The sequence below is a fragment of the Oryzias latipes genome, chromosome 22, assembly GCF_053564925.1.
Source record: "Oryzias latipes strain Hd-rR chromosome 22, Olatipes_Hd-rR_3.1".
Classification (NCBI taxonomy): domain Eukaryota; kingdom Metazoa; phylum Chordata; class Actinopteri; order Beloniformes; family Adrianichthyidae; genus Oryzias; species Oryzias latipes.
Window position 1 is genome coordinate 27679624 of NC_136258.1, and position 12706 is coordinate 27692329.

General features: G+C 44.4%; 1 protein-coding gene across 2 annotated transcripts in view; it reads right to left on the bottom strand.

The window, feature by feature from the left end:
* Positions 1-12706, bottom strand: part of adck1 (aarF domain containing kinase 1) — a 55365-nt gene that overhangs the window by 35001 nt on the left and 7658 nt on the right. The window contains exons 1-2 of one of the 2 annotated variants that reach the window (XM_023951725.2): positions 2350-2575; positions 975-1178 (exon numbers count right to left, since the gene is read on the bottom strand). In XM_023951725.2, the coding sequence (XP_023807493.1) occupies positions 975-1178; positions 2350-2382 (237 nt within the window). In that variant the 5' untranslated portion in view covers positions 2383-2575. Of the gene's footprint in view, positions 1-974; positions 1179-2349; positions 2576-12706 lie in introns of those variants that run through there. The other variant, XM_004082423.5, reaches the window with a different exon arrangement.

Below are 12706 nucleotides of genomic sequence, written 5' to 3' on the forward strand. Positions count from 1 at the left end.
GGAAGTTCGGTAAAGATTAAAGGTTGAACATAAGTGTCCTAAGGAACAGCATGTTCTCCACTCTGACTCCACTGACCGAATGTATTAATCGTCACATTTCTCTGACGCACACAAAGAGAAGGAGCAGCGCAAGAACCTGTGTGTAAGCAAATGACTGGCTCAGCTCCTGCAGGCCCTGAAGGCCTCACGGCGGCAATACGGCGCTCTGTAATAACAGCAGCTTTATTAGCCTTCAAAACCAAACAAGGACACAGCGTCCCACAGATCCACTTTGGCTTCATTTTACTGGGTTTTTATGTGCCTGCCTTCCACACAAAGTGCACCAAAACCCCCTAAAAAATGTGTAATTTCACTTTTAAAGGAGTGTTTTTTCTTGAATTCAAGGTCAAAAAACAGGCACAAATGTAACCAAAGAGCAAAGGGAACACAGTAAGAGACGCATTAAAAGATTTCTGATGAGCATTCATGAGGCAGCGTGATCGTTAACGAATGGAAAGATCTTCAGAGTGTTTCTTTCCGATATTAAAAACTCACACTCTGATATGTGGATTATTTTGTGTTTTCATGCAAGTGAGTAATCTTTCATTAATCCTCAAAGGGAAGGAAGGAAGGAAAAAGAAGTAAAGAAGATAAACCAAAGGCGAATGAAACTTCAGAAATGCTCGAGCGTTCTCCGCAAATGACAGATACATAAAGAGGATTTTTGTTGTCATGGTCACAATATGGCCTGAAGTGGAAAAAACGACTATGTTCAGTCGGGTGTAAATCTTGTTAAACTTGTCTAAATGTAAATAAAAAAACCAAAATGTTTTGGACTAGAAGAATACAGTTTTTTTTCATATTTTTGAGGAGATAAATACACTAAAAGCTGGGAACTTATGAAAGGACCAGATTTAGGGTCAACAAAACGGAAAGGAAAAAGGTTGAGTTTAGAAAAAAGTGGCCATGAGTTCCAGACGGAGTTAAGAAGTCACCTCTTTGCCCAGATCCTCCCTGATGACCTGCCGGATTTCCTCCATGCTGCTCTGAGGAGCGCTGCTGTGGAGCACCTTCAGGGTGGACGTGTACTCTTCGGGCAGCAGGTAGTCCAGAGCCCCCAGGTGCTGGCCCACTTTGATGAAAGTCCCACGGTTGGCGCAGCACAAGTCCCGAAGACGCTCCGCCGATCGCCGGTGCACCTGACCACGGCAGAAGAAGAACCCGTCAACATCTTTGCCAGAAATGATCTACAACGTTAAACCGTTTAGCTCAGTTGGCTGCATGCAGGACTGGTGCTAGTGAAACCAAGATTCGATTCCCGTGATGAACCTCATCTTGGGTACGACCCTTTGAGCCACTGCCTGACTATGTAGCCACAAAGGATAAGATGCAGGGTTGTGTCAGGACAGAGCAGCAGGAGGTCATTAGAAATTCACCTCAGAGTTGTGAGCCATGCTGTTGACATGGCGCAACCCAGCCCCCTCTTCCCGTCCCCGTTGCTGAGAGCGTTGTGTTTACATGTTTACATGAGAGCTTGTGGCCCAACCAGTGTGTTTTCTATGACACAAGTATCATTTTTTTTTTCAATCTGCTCTTGATTCGCAACAACTAGAATAAAAGATTCTCAGAAATGCAATTATGAGCTTCATTTTTTCTCTATAAATGTCCCCCATCATCAGAAAAATGTCACTAGGACATGTTAACAACACCAGAAACACAATTTTCATACGGGTGGGTTTTCAACATACAAAAGTTAGTTAAGGTGTCCCTCAGGGTTCCATCCACGGCCCAGTTTAGTTTTAAATTAGATTCTGTTTTTTTAACTGCTGGTACACCTACATTTAAGTCTGAATTTATAACTTCAGGGAGTTTTTGCTCTCAAGACGGGTTTGGTTTTTCTTTCTTGCCAACATCAGTACATCTTCAGGTCATTTTAAGTTCATTTTCTATACTAAACACTGATTAGTTATTTTTTGTGTGTGTCTAACAAAAACGCAAGCACAACTGAAATGTTATTTTTGGAAAAACTTGGGTTGAAAATAATAAATAACAGCTTCCTGAGCCTGCAGAGACGATTACACCAGGTTTGCACAGAGTATTCATTTATTGACCCCCCCGTACACACCCTTAAGGCATAATCCATTTTATTATGCTAGTTGCTTGTTGTTGAGGGGTGTGCGTGTGTGTGTGTGTGTGTGTGTGTGTGTCCCGTCTGTCCCATTTGAAGCAGCTGGAAGTGATAATGCTTATAGAGAGTTCCTCTCCTGGGACCTGGGCAAATAAAAAGGCGTGAAATGAGCTCCCCTTAACCTCTGTAACACCCCCCCACCCCCCCAACATGCATGTGCACACACCCACACATGCACGCACCCGTCCCACAAGATCGTTTGACTTGAGTGTCATCTGGTCGATGATGACAAAGCAGTGACAGAAACAAGCCACCAGAGATCTGCAGATGAGCCTGTGGGCTCTGTGGCGCCGCCGTCTGACCTCTGAGACCCACAGCGTGTGCCATGTGTGTGCGGCGTGAATTTCCTCCTGCGTGAAAGTCGGGGGTTGCGTTGCGTTCCAGGAAGCAAATGTGCTGCACGCTGCATTCAGGTGTAGATTCCTATAGAAACAATAACCAGCTCGGAGCTACAGCTCACTCCACTGCAGCCGACCAATCACAGCAGGCCGGCATCTGCGGAGTTATGTCATCACTGTAGCCGCACGAGAACCGCAGTCTGTCCTGATCGCGTCTGGAAGTCCATCATCATCATCATCTTCAGCAGCAGCAGTGGATCACAGTCTTCATCAGATCGATCACCGCTCTTCCTCATTCAGCTCTGCTCCAGTAATCAGTACCCTTTCAGGGGAGGGGGGGGCGGGCCCACAGCCTGAGGGATGACATCACCACAGAACTGGTGCTGGGAGATTGGCTGCCTCTGGCCACGGCCCCCCCAAAACACGCGCGGTCGGTCCAATCACACGAGGGCAGCAGGGACTGAAAGACACAGGGGGATGATCTGTGGTACAACACTGACACAAACCACCCCCCCCCCCCGGTCTCTGCAGGAATGGTAAGTACAGGGCGGGAGGAAGTGTCATGGAGGAGCCCCCCCCCCCCCCCCGTTGACAATTAAACCCATTAAACCCTCAGATACAGAAAAGGAGGAAGGTTGAGCCTCTTTAAGGAGACTCAATTTACATTTCCATCCTTTCACAGAGATGAAAATATTAGTGAAACGTTTGAAGTTTTGCTGAAATCTGAGGTGAAAAGTGAAAGTTGGGAGTTCAGAAGCTGCTTTTAGGAAAACCTCTGGTGTGAAGACGTTTCTGCAAAACTTTGGCCCAAACTACAAAAGCTAAAGAAGGTTTAAAAAAACAAAACAAGAAACACCAGAAATCACAGATAAAAACATTGCAGTTTTAGTGCTGATCTGGATCCAGATGTTTAAACCCTGGTGGAGCGGGTCTCGCCCAGCATCAGGAGATGATCTCAGCTCACAGCTGAACCCCCTGGTGTCACCGGACCTGGTGCTCGGGGTTCTGAGAGGAGGAGCCAGCCGGCAAAAAGAGCAGTTTAGTGAGTCTTCTGGCTGTTTGGGGTAAAGTGGAGGGGGCATGGGGGGGTACTCTGAGCCAGCTCCCTGCAGCCTCAGCTTTCAGATGTCATTAAGCACAGATGGCAAATTTTTTTGTTGCAGCACCCCCCGCGCCGCAAAGGCAGCAGATCACAGGGAGCGGGAATCAATCGGACGCAGATCCCGACTGTAGACGGGATCCCAACAGCTGATGTGTGGTTTTCTTCATTGAAGGTTAAACTTCAGTTTGCTTTTCTGCTTTGTTTTTTGGGAGGGGGGGTTACTGAAGGTGTGAAGGCACAAGGCCAGCCCCCTCCCGCACCCAGAGAGCAGCTGCAGTAATTGATTTCTGCAGCCACACCAGGGTTAAATGACTGGGATTAGTGGACTATGAACAGGGCCTATTTATTAGCGGGATGCTCATGATTAGCTCGTTACTCAGTTCACTGAGGCCCATCCTGCTGCCTGTCAAAGGGGCGGGGGCAGACCGTTTGGGCTCAGATTTAAGCCCCTGCAGTCAATAGGGCCGTCTGCAGCGCGGGAATCCAGCTCCGGCGTCTGGGGTCCGCTCCGGCCCAGCTCGGCCTGCTTAAAAACGAGATTTATTTGAACTCCTCCCATCAAGGAGGGAGAAATACGAGCCACTTATCTCTGGGAGGCCTGGCTGAAGGAGCCGCTCTCCTTCTGCCAGCGCGGGGTGATGAATTTTCAGCAGGAGCCACAGTTAATTTCATGCTCTGCATTTTCTCGTCACGCCTCGGCGGACGTGTCTTAGTGCCGCGAGAACGGCGGGAACATCCTCACCACGAGTCAGAAGACGCTCAGCACCTGGAAGCATCAGCTGAGCAGCCTGGAGAGCTGACAGAGGGGTGGAGAAAGAGCTGGGCTTCCATCCACGGACACAGCAGGAGTCAATCAGGAGACGGGATGGAGTTTACCTAAGATCTGCATTTTTTCCCCATTTACTGTGTACCATTGTAAATATTAAGACGGATTTCAATGAGGAAAAAACCAACATGGCAAAGACTCTACATGAGAACTATGTTCCGCTAACTTTACAAGAAACAAACACTTAAAAAAATTAGGATCTAAACCATGAAAGTAAAATTAAATCTCCAACAAAATAAAATACCAATTAAATGACTAGAGGGAGCTGCATTTCCAGAAGAAAACGCAGGCTTGAATTCTACATTGCTGAATGAAAATAATTGGCAAACAATTGATATTTTCGTGAAAAATGCCTGCGCCGGGTATCGAACCGGCGAGCCTCTGCACCACAGAAAGAGCCAAAGGCTTTAAAGGATTCCCCATGTGTTTCAATGGAGGCCAAAGATCCTGGAATATCTTGAAAAGTTCAAGGATTTGAAGGAGCAAAAGTCACAGCTGGAAAAAGCTGAACGAGCCGAACATTTGAATAGTTGAATGGTTAAAATAGCAGAAAAATTATAGCAGTTAAGCGGCACAAAATGGGGAAATATTCTATAAAGAAAAACAGGAAAACAATGGGTTAATAGCATTCAACCAACTAGACATCCAGCAGAATAAAAACCTGCTTCATAGGTTAGTGGTTACTCTAAATTGTCCCTAGGTGTGAATTTGCATTGGTGTGTGACTGTGGATCTGCATCAGACCTGTCCAGAAAGTATCCCGCCTGGATGGCATCTGTAGATTATTAATTATTCTAAATGCTCTTCACTCACAGGATCAATCAGTGATGTATGTTAAAAAGTAACGGCTGCTTTAGGGGCTTATTTTAGTAGTTTATATCGTGTTTAAAAGCTTTCTCTCCTACCGGTGTTTCTGAGGGTTTGAGGGCCGCTATGAAAATCTGATCCCACTTCTGACACCAACAACATTTTCAATATGTAAAGGGGTTACATTTCTGCCACAAAGTTTTACTTTTTAGACTCAGAGATTTATCTTCTTAGGATAGTAAAATAACAATTAAATGTCAAATTTTGCTTTCCTCCTAATGTAAAATCAATTTAGAAAACCTTCAGGTCCCTAAAATGCTTTTTTAAGTCTATTTATGCTAAATATGTTTGATTTTGTTCCTTCTAAAATAACATCTTTTCCTTCCATTGCAGTTCTATCATGTTTGACTTTTTGGATGTCCAAGTGCACAAGTTTTATTTTTTCTTTCAGTCATAATGAAAAGTGGGTTGGTTTTAACTGTTCGGAATTTGTTTGCGTTAAATCGGGTTTCAGAAACAAAACCAAAAATCAAAATCTAGAATCAATTGATTGAAGACCAATGCAGCCTGAAGGCTCATGTTCGTCTCTAGATCCCAAATCAAAAAAGAGAAGCAAAGCACAACCTGAAATCTATTTCATTATTATGCAGAATAAAACAGTCATTATAATCCATCAATGTAATGGTCAATAGATTTATAGCTAGGGTGCTTTAAATCATGAACTCACATAATCTTGAGCTTCCGTTAAATTTCTTTAATTTTTTTGGTAAAAATCGGGTTTTAAAAGTCTGCAGGGTTTTTTCCTCATCACGAGTTTGTAATAATTTTCTGCTCAAACAGCAGACTGGAGCCGGCTCCTCCTCTGAAGCATCGCCCTGACTCATTGTTATTCAGAGCAGAAACGTGGTGCAGATAAGCTGCTGTGTGCCGTCCAGATTTAAAAAACACTTCTGCAAATGTTCACCGGACCGCACAAAAGCCCATCCGAAGCAAAGACGGCAACCGCTGTTGCTTCTTTAGTATTTGTTAATGAAGGTCAGTGTTTTCAGTGGACTTTGAGCTAAAGTGGCTTCGAGGAGTCACTGGGGTTTTCTGTGTTTGGTTTGAAGTAAAAAGTCCTTCAGGAAAAAGAGCAGGCGAGATTTATGAAGTGAACGCAAAGAAACATCAGGAATGACAAAAAGGAACCTGGGATTCAAGGAAACGCGGTACAACGACCTGTCAAGTACGACGAGTCACAGTTTGGTTTTGATATATGATTTGTAAAAACCAAAGAAAATACGCTAAAAAGCAGGAAGCAATTAATTTAGTGTATACTAAGGCCAGTGTAATAATAAAACAAGTCCTTCTTAAAGTTAGACGCTTGTTTGACACTTGTAAACATATGCAGTAGCAACGGTTTGCTTTCCTCGTGATTCAGTTCAATGGTGTGACATTTGATCGTGGTATCCCTACTGTCAAGCACGGAGGCGGGCACTAATGATCTGGGCCACCTTTCCATCCCTCTGACAGAAAGATGTTAGTGTTTTGTTCCAGGTCCACAGCTCAAATGGGGGGTTTAAAGCCTTACAGGTGGAGATGGGCTGTCTGCCGGTGAAAAATGGGCAAACCTGTGCGGGGCACGCAGGTGGGCCACACGAAATATCAAGGTTTTTTCTACAGGGATACTGCGAGCAACAAGTCACGGATCAACACTTACTCCAACAAAAATCATGTTTATGGCGTTATTCTTAACATGGAGGACATACATAAAGAAAACTGAGCCTAAAGATTATCGTGAATCAGGAGCAGATGAAAAAAAATGTTGGCGAAAGCTTGCAAGAATGACATCGAAGCTACTTTGGCAAGCCAAAAGCTCCCTGCTCAGCTCCATTCTGATGCATCCACTCGTAGACGACAAGATCATGAACGTTTTTGTTTTGCTCGTCTGAGCCGGAATCTGGATCCAAACTGTACGACTGGATAGCTCCAATATTTTTCGCCATTTTTGTGTAATTTGGGGGTGTAAGCTAGCAGGAGAGAGTGTAAATAAAGGGATGATGGGAAGTCTGATGAACTCCTACCGCTCTGTAGAAACTACGAAAATGACGCAGGATTTTTGATTTTGCTTAAAAGCATCATGTTGGTCATTAAAAGACCACTGGAGACACTTTGAAAATAGATCAAAAGATGATCAGGGGAGGAGTTTAAGATGCGACTCATCTCCCCAACCAGCCACAAGCATCCATATGGGTGCATGTGACGAAGACTTTTGCTGCATTTATTCACTAAGAGGAGACGCTTTACTTTCCAGGAGAATGGAAACTGCAACACATTTTGTCATCAGTGAACCTAAACTTCAGAAACAGGATGGCCGGTGAAAAAGTCCCGGATTCCTCCACATTTTGGGAATCAAAATTAGGAATTTCTGAAATTGTTAGAACTCGCCCTGCGCCAAATATTTCCTGCGAAATGATTTCTTGCTGCAAAAGACCACTCAAACAAGAACCAAAATGGCCGTAATAACGCGGAACGCATGTACCCTCCAACGGAGAGTTGACTTTACTGGTCACCATGGTAACAACAAGCATGTCCACATCGTGTCTGTCAAAGCATCGTGCGCTACAGTGCTGCATGTTTCTGAGGAGATGGCTTGAAGCTGTGAAGTTGAGGGGCGGGCCCTCGAGTCGGCCGCGTCCCGCACATCACGATGCTCCTCGGCCCCCGGAAGAGCGGGGAATCTGAGCCGGACTCCAGCTTGTCAGCCATGATGTAACCACAGCAGGCAGCTGCGAAGCAAATGTTAAACGTGCCCTCCTCCCCACATCCCTCAAGGGTTTTCCCTCCTCCTCCGCCTCCTCCTCCTTCGACTCGTTCGTCCGATAAGCTGCAGCCACGAGCTCGTCAAGGTCAGCAGTCATCCGGCCCCGCCCAGCATTTCCACAGCCAATTCCCATCACATAAAACCCCACCAGCACCGGCGGCGGGGTGCTTTTCTTTTTTGAGCTGGGCCTCCTCCCTGTTCATCTAAAGGAGCAGCAGCTCTCTCAAGGGTTCAGTCAACACTGACACCTGCTGGTGGAGGTCTGAACTGCACTGTCTTTGAAATGACATAACTTTAATCAAAATTAACTCAAAAATGTTCGCTTTCTTAATCTTCAGAAGACTTAACTAGAAAACCTCAATACTCTGACAGAAACTGGGTAACTCCTGATATGGTTTGATGGAAACAGGACAGAATATTGTTTTACTGGACATCCTGCAATCTGTAGATTGCAGCAAATCATGTGTGCAAACTCCACACATGCAGCTGTGCAGCAAACACTTGAGAGCTTTTTTTCTCCAGGTCAATTTTTCTAAGAAAAATGTGCGCAGAGGAAACGGAAGTTTGAAACACAGGTTTAAAGTGATGAAAATGCACCTCAGTTCTCAGTTGAAATCTGCTGTAAAGGGTTAAATTCTAATTAAACTAAGATAAATAGAAGATAAATTATTCCCTTATGTTCCACACTGCACTTCGCAAAACTAAATCAAAATCCAGAAATGTTGTAATTTTTAGTTCCGAATTCAGACACTAGATCAATTTTACTATTTTTTTCCCTCTAAATTGTGAAATAAGTCAATTTGTTTAATCAAAATCTAATAAAGGCTTTTATTTGCCTGCTTTGTCTTCCTGGATCCGTAAGATCCCATTACAGGCTCTCAAAAGCCTCACCTGTGTTCTTCCTGAAACTTAAAATCATTCTTTTTTGTTTGTTTGTTTTGTTTTTTTGCAGAGTCTACTCTACATCTTTTATTTTGAAAATCAATGTTTCCTGCCTCAAGGATAGAAATGTTGTTCCAGCTCGACGTGCTTGTGTTCCACCTTGAAAATGACTGCTGGTTTCTTCCCTGAGGACCTTCACGGTTCCAAAAGAGAAGGAGAAAAAAGTCTGATCACGTTCTAAAACAACAAAATCCAATTCCCTATTTTCTATTAATTAACCACTTAATGAAGTATTTCACTTTCATTCTTGAGAGTCTGAACCTTTGCTTTGATCTATTAAAATGATCCTCCAGACCTTTAAAATAAAACGGCTGCATCTTCTGCACAAAGGTTGTGCTGAATCACAAAACATGAAGGCAGAGGAGCAGAAGGTGAGAAGTCACTAATCAGCATCAGCTGACTCTTTGATTCCCTTTCCCCACGGCGCCCTTCCTATATCGTAACAACCTTGCACGCGCTCAGAGGAACCGGAGTGCAACTCTTTATCTCCAACCTTGGGGTGGCGGGGAGAGAGAAGGGGCGCGGATCCGTGCAGATGTGCCGAGTGAATCAGCGTTTTGTTCCGCTTTCATCTCGCAAATGAAGGAGCCGCCTTCAAAATGGCTGCTTCCCTAAAGCCGCCGCGCGGCGAGGAGGAGAGGGATCATCAGCCTGCGTTTGTCCTCGCTTTCCGCGCCTCACCTCCTCCCCCTCCTCCTCCCCATGATGAGCCCTCACCTCCGCAGGCGACGGCTTTCAGATGACTCGCTGTTTGAAAGCTGTCACAGATTCAGCAAAGGGAAGGACACTTTTTTTTCTTTTTTAGATTTTATCTGAACCAAAAGTTGCATCCCTGCTTTTCCTCCTCTTGGAAGTGAAGTGCACCGTTACAGTGCGGCACAAAAAAGGAAGAATGAGCTGAAAAGAGTAATAAATGAATAATATTTTATATATAAAAGAAACAACTTAATGATGAATGCAGAAATACTCTCTTGGCTACCAGCAAAGCAAAGTTTCTAAACCTGAATATCTCCTTACCACTTCACTACTTTTGGTAGTTACTAGGGCTGGGTATCACCAATTATTTCCAGCATCAATTTGATTTAGGATCAATATTTTTTTTAGTCGTCTGTATGTAAAAACTGGACCGATTGAGTGTGACGTCACCCGTTGAAAATGGCGTCCTTTTGCCTACAACCAAATGAAGTCAATTCTGTGGCCATTTTTTTTTTTTTTTTGCGATAAGGACGCCACCATAGTGGAGCCAGAAGTCGACAGTAAGCAGTAATTGGTCTGAGTCGAGGTTTCTATGGCAACCACTCTCACCAATCAGGAGTGAGTTTGTTGGAAGACCACACCCCTTAAAAGGGGCCTGTAATGTGGAAAAATGGCGACTGAATTGGCTTCGTTTCGCTGGAGCCGGAGGTAAGGCGTTTATTTTCAATGCGTTACGTCACACACTCGCTTCACCCAGTCAATGTCCTCCACGGACCCGGACAACCCAAAAACCCACAGCACCCGTAAAGGTCAACCCCCCCCACCCCTCCATACGGGTGAATTGTTTTTTTGTCAAACCTTAAAAAGCAAAGAAACTGCAGGTTGACGTGTATAATCTGGCAGTTTGGCTTATTTATTTTTTATTGCAAAGACACATATAAGTCACCGTCTGTCAACAGATGAAGTGAGCATTTCTCTGTCTTTGGTCTTCAATGAGACATTAAAAAACGGCGGCTTTGAAATCTTTTGGATTCAGGCGTTGAACTCTGCAGCCCCCTCCTCCCCCTCCTCCTCCTAGCCTTAAACATCACTCATGCATTATTCATTTGCATTAAGAAGCTTCTTTTAATGTCCCAATCATCTCTTGGAGAGATCTGTAATGAGATGCTAATAGAAGGCTGTTGCCTCTGAGAGCGGAGGAAGCCAGCGCACGAGTCAAAGGATGCCATTGCATAATCACGCCATCACAAAGCCGCCTCCCTCTTTGCTTTTTGAAGCTCTTGTTCTTTAATCTGCCTCATCAGAGCAAAGAGCGAAGGTTCATACAAAGACCAAAAAGGAAAAGAGACAAGTGACGAATGAATGTTTTTCCTGTTCTTATCAGCCAATCACATGGCAGCAACTGAATGCATTTAGGCATGTAGACATGGTCAAGACAGTATGCTGCATTTTAAACCGAGCATCAGATTGGTGGAAAAAGGTGATTGGAGTGGCTTTGAGCGTGGCATGGTTGTAGGTGCCAGACGGATTGGTCTGAGGATTTCAGAAACTGCTGATCTAATGGGATTTTCACCCACAACCATGTCTAGGGTTTACAGAAAATGGTCAAAAAAGAGAGAGTTCTGTGGACAGAAATGCCTTGTTGATGCCAGAGGTCAGAGGAGAATGGCCAGACTGGTTCCAGCGGATAGAAAGGCAACAGTAACTATAAGAACCACTGGTTCCAACCGAGGTCCGCAGAAGAGCATCTCTGAACATGTCCACTCCTGCCAGCTAAGAACAGGAAACCGAAGCTACAATTCACACAGACTGACCAAAACTGGACCATAGAAGATTGGAAAAAGGTTTGACGTTTGGTCTGATCAGTCTCCATTTCTGCTGCCACATTGGGATGGTAGGGTCAGAACATCATGACAGCATGGATCTATCCTTCCTTGTTTCAACGGTTCAGGCTGGTGGTGTAATGGATGTAATGGTGGTGTAATGAATATGGGCCGGTGGATTCACTCAACCACTGCCTCCAACAGATCAGCGCGTGGATGCAGAACAACTTTCTCCAGCTAAACTCAAACAAGACCGAAGTTATTATTTTTGGCCCACAGAAACAAAGAGAAAGTGTCAGCAGCTACCTTCATTCTCTGTTTCTTAAACCCTCAAATCAAGTCAGAAATCTAGGGGTAATCATGGACTCTGACCTGAACTTTAACAGCCATATCAAGTCAGTAACATCAGCGGCATTTTACCATCTGAAAAACATTGCCAAAATCAAAAACATAGTGTCAAAGCCAGACCTGGAGATACTTATTCATGCATTTGTCTCCAGTAGGTTAGACTACTGTAACAGCCTGCTCACCGGCCTCTCCAAACGAGCTGTAAAACAGCTTCAGTACATCCAGAATGCTGCTGCTCGAGTCCTGACCAGAACCAGGAAGTATGATCACATTAGTCCTGTGCTCAGGTCTCTGCACTGGCTCCCTGTACCTCAAAGAATAGACTTCAAAGCAGCTCTGCTTGTGTACAAGTCTCTCCATGGCCGAGCACCAAAGTACATCTCTGACATGTTAGTGCCATATGAACCATCTCGTACTCTGAGGACCTCAGGGGCCGGCCTCCTGTTGATGCCCAGAGTCAGAACTAAACAAGGGGAATCAGCGTTTCAATATTCTGCAGCTAAAATCTGGAACAGCCTCCCTGAAGCCGTAAGACAGGCCTCTTCTGTGTTCATGTTCAAATCTAGACTTAAAACATTTCTGTTTAGCCGTGTATATGACTGAAAGGTCCTATCTGCACTTTTCTTTCCTTTCCTTACTTTATTTTTAAATCAATTTTCAATTTTTTTTTCTTTTCTTTTAAAGTAAATTTTACGTTGATTATTTCTATGATGTATTGTGATTTTAATGCATTTTTCTGTTTTGTGAAGCACCTTGAATTACTTTGTGTACGAATTGTGCTATACAAATAAACTTGCCTTGCCTTGCCTTGGTGTGGGGGATATTTTGTAGGCCCCTTAGTACCAATTGAGCATG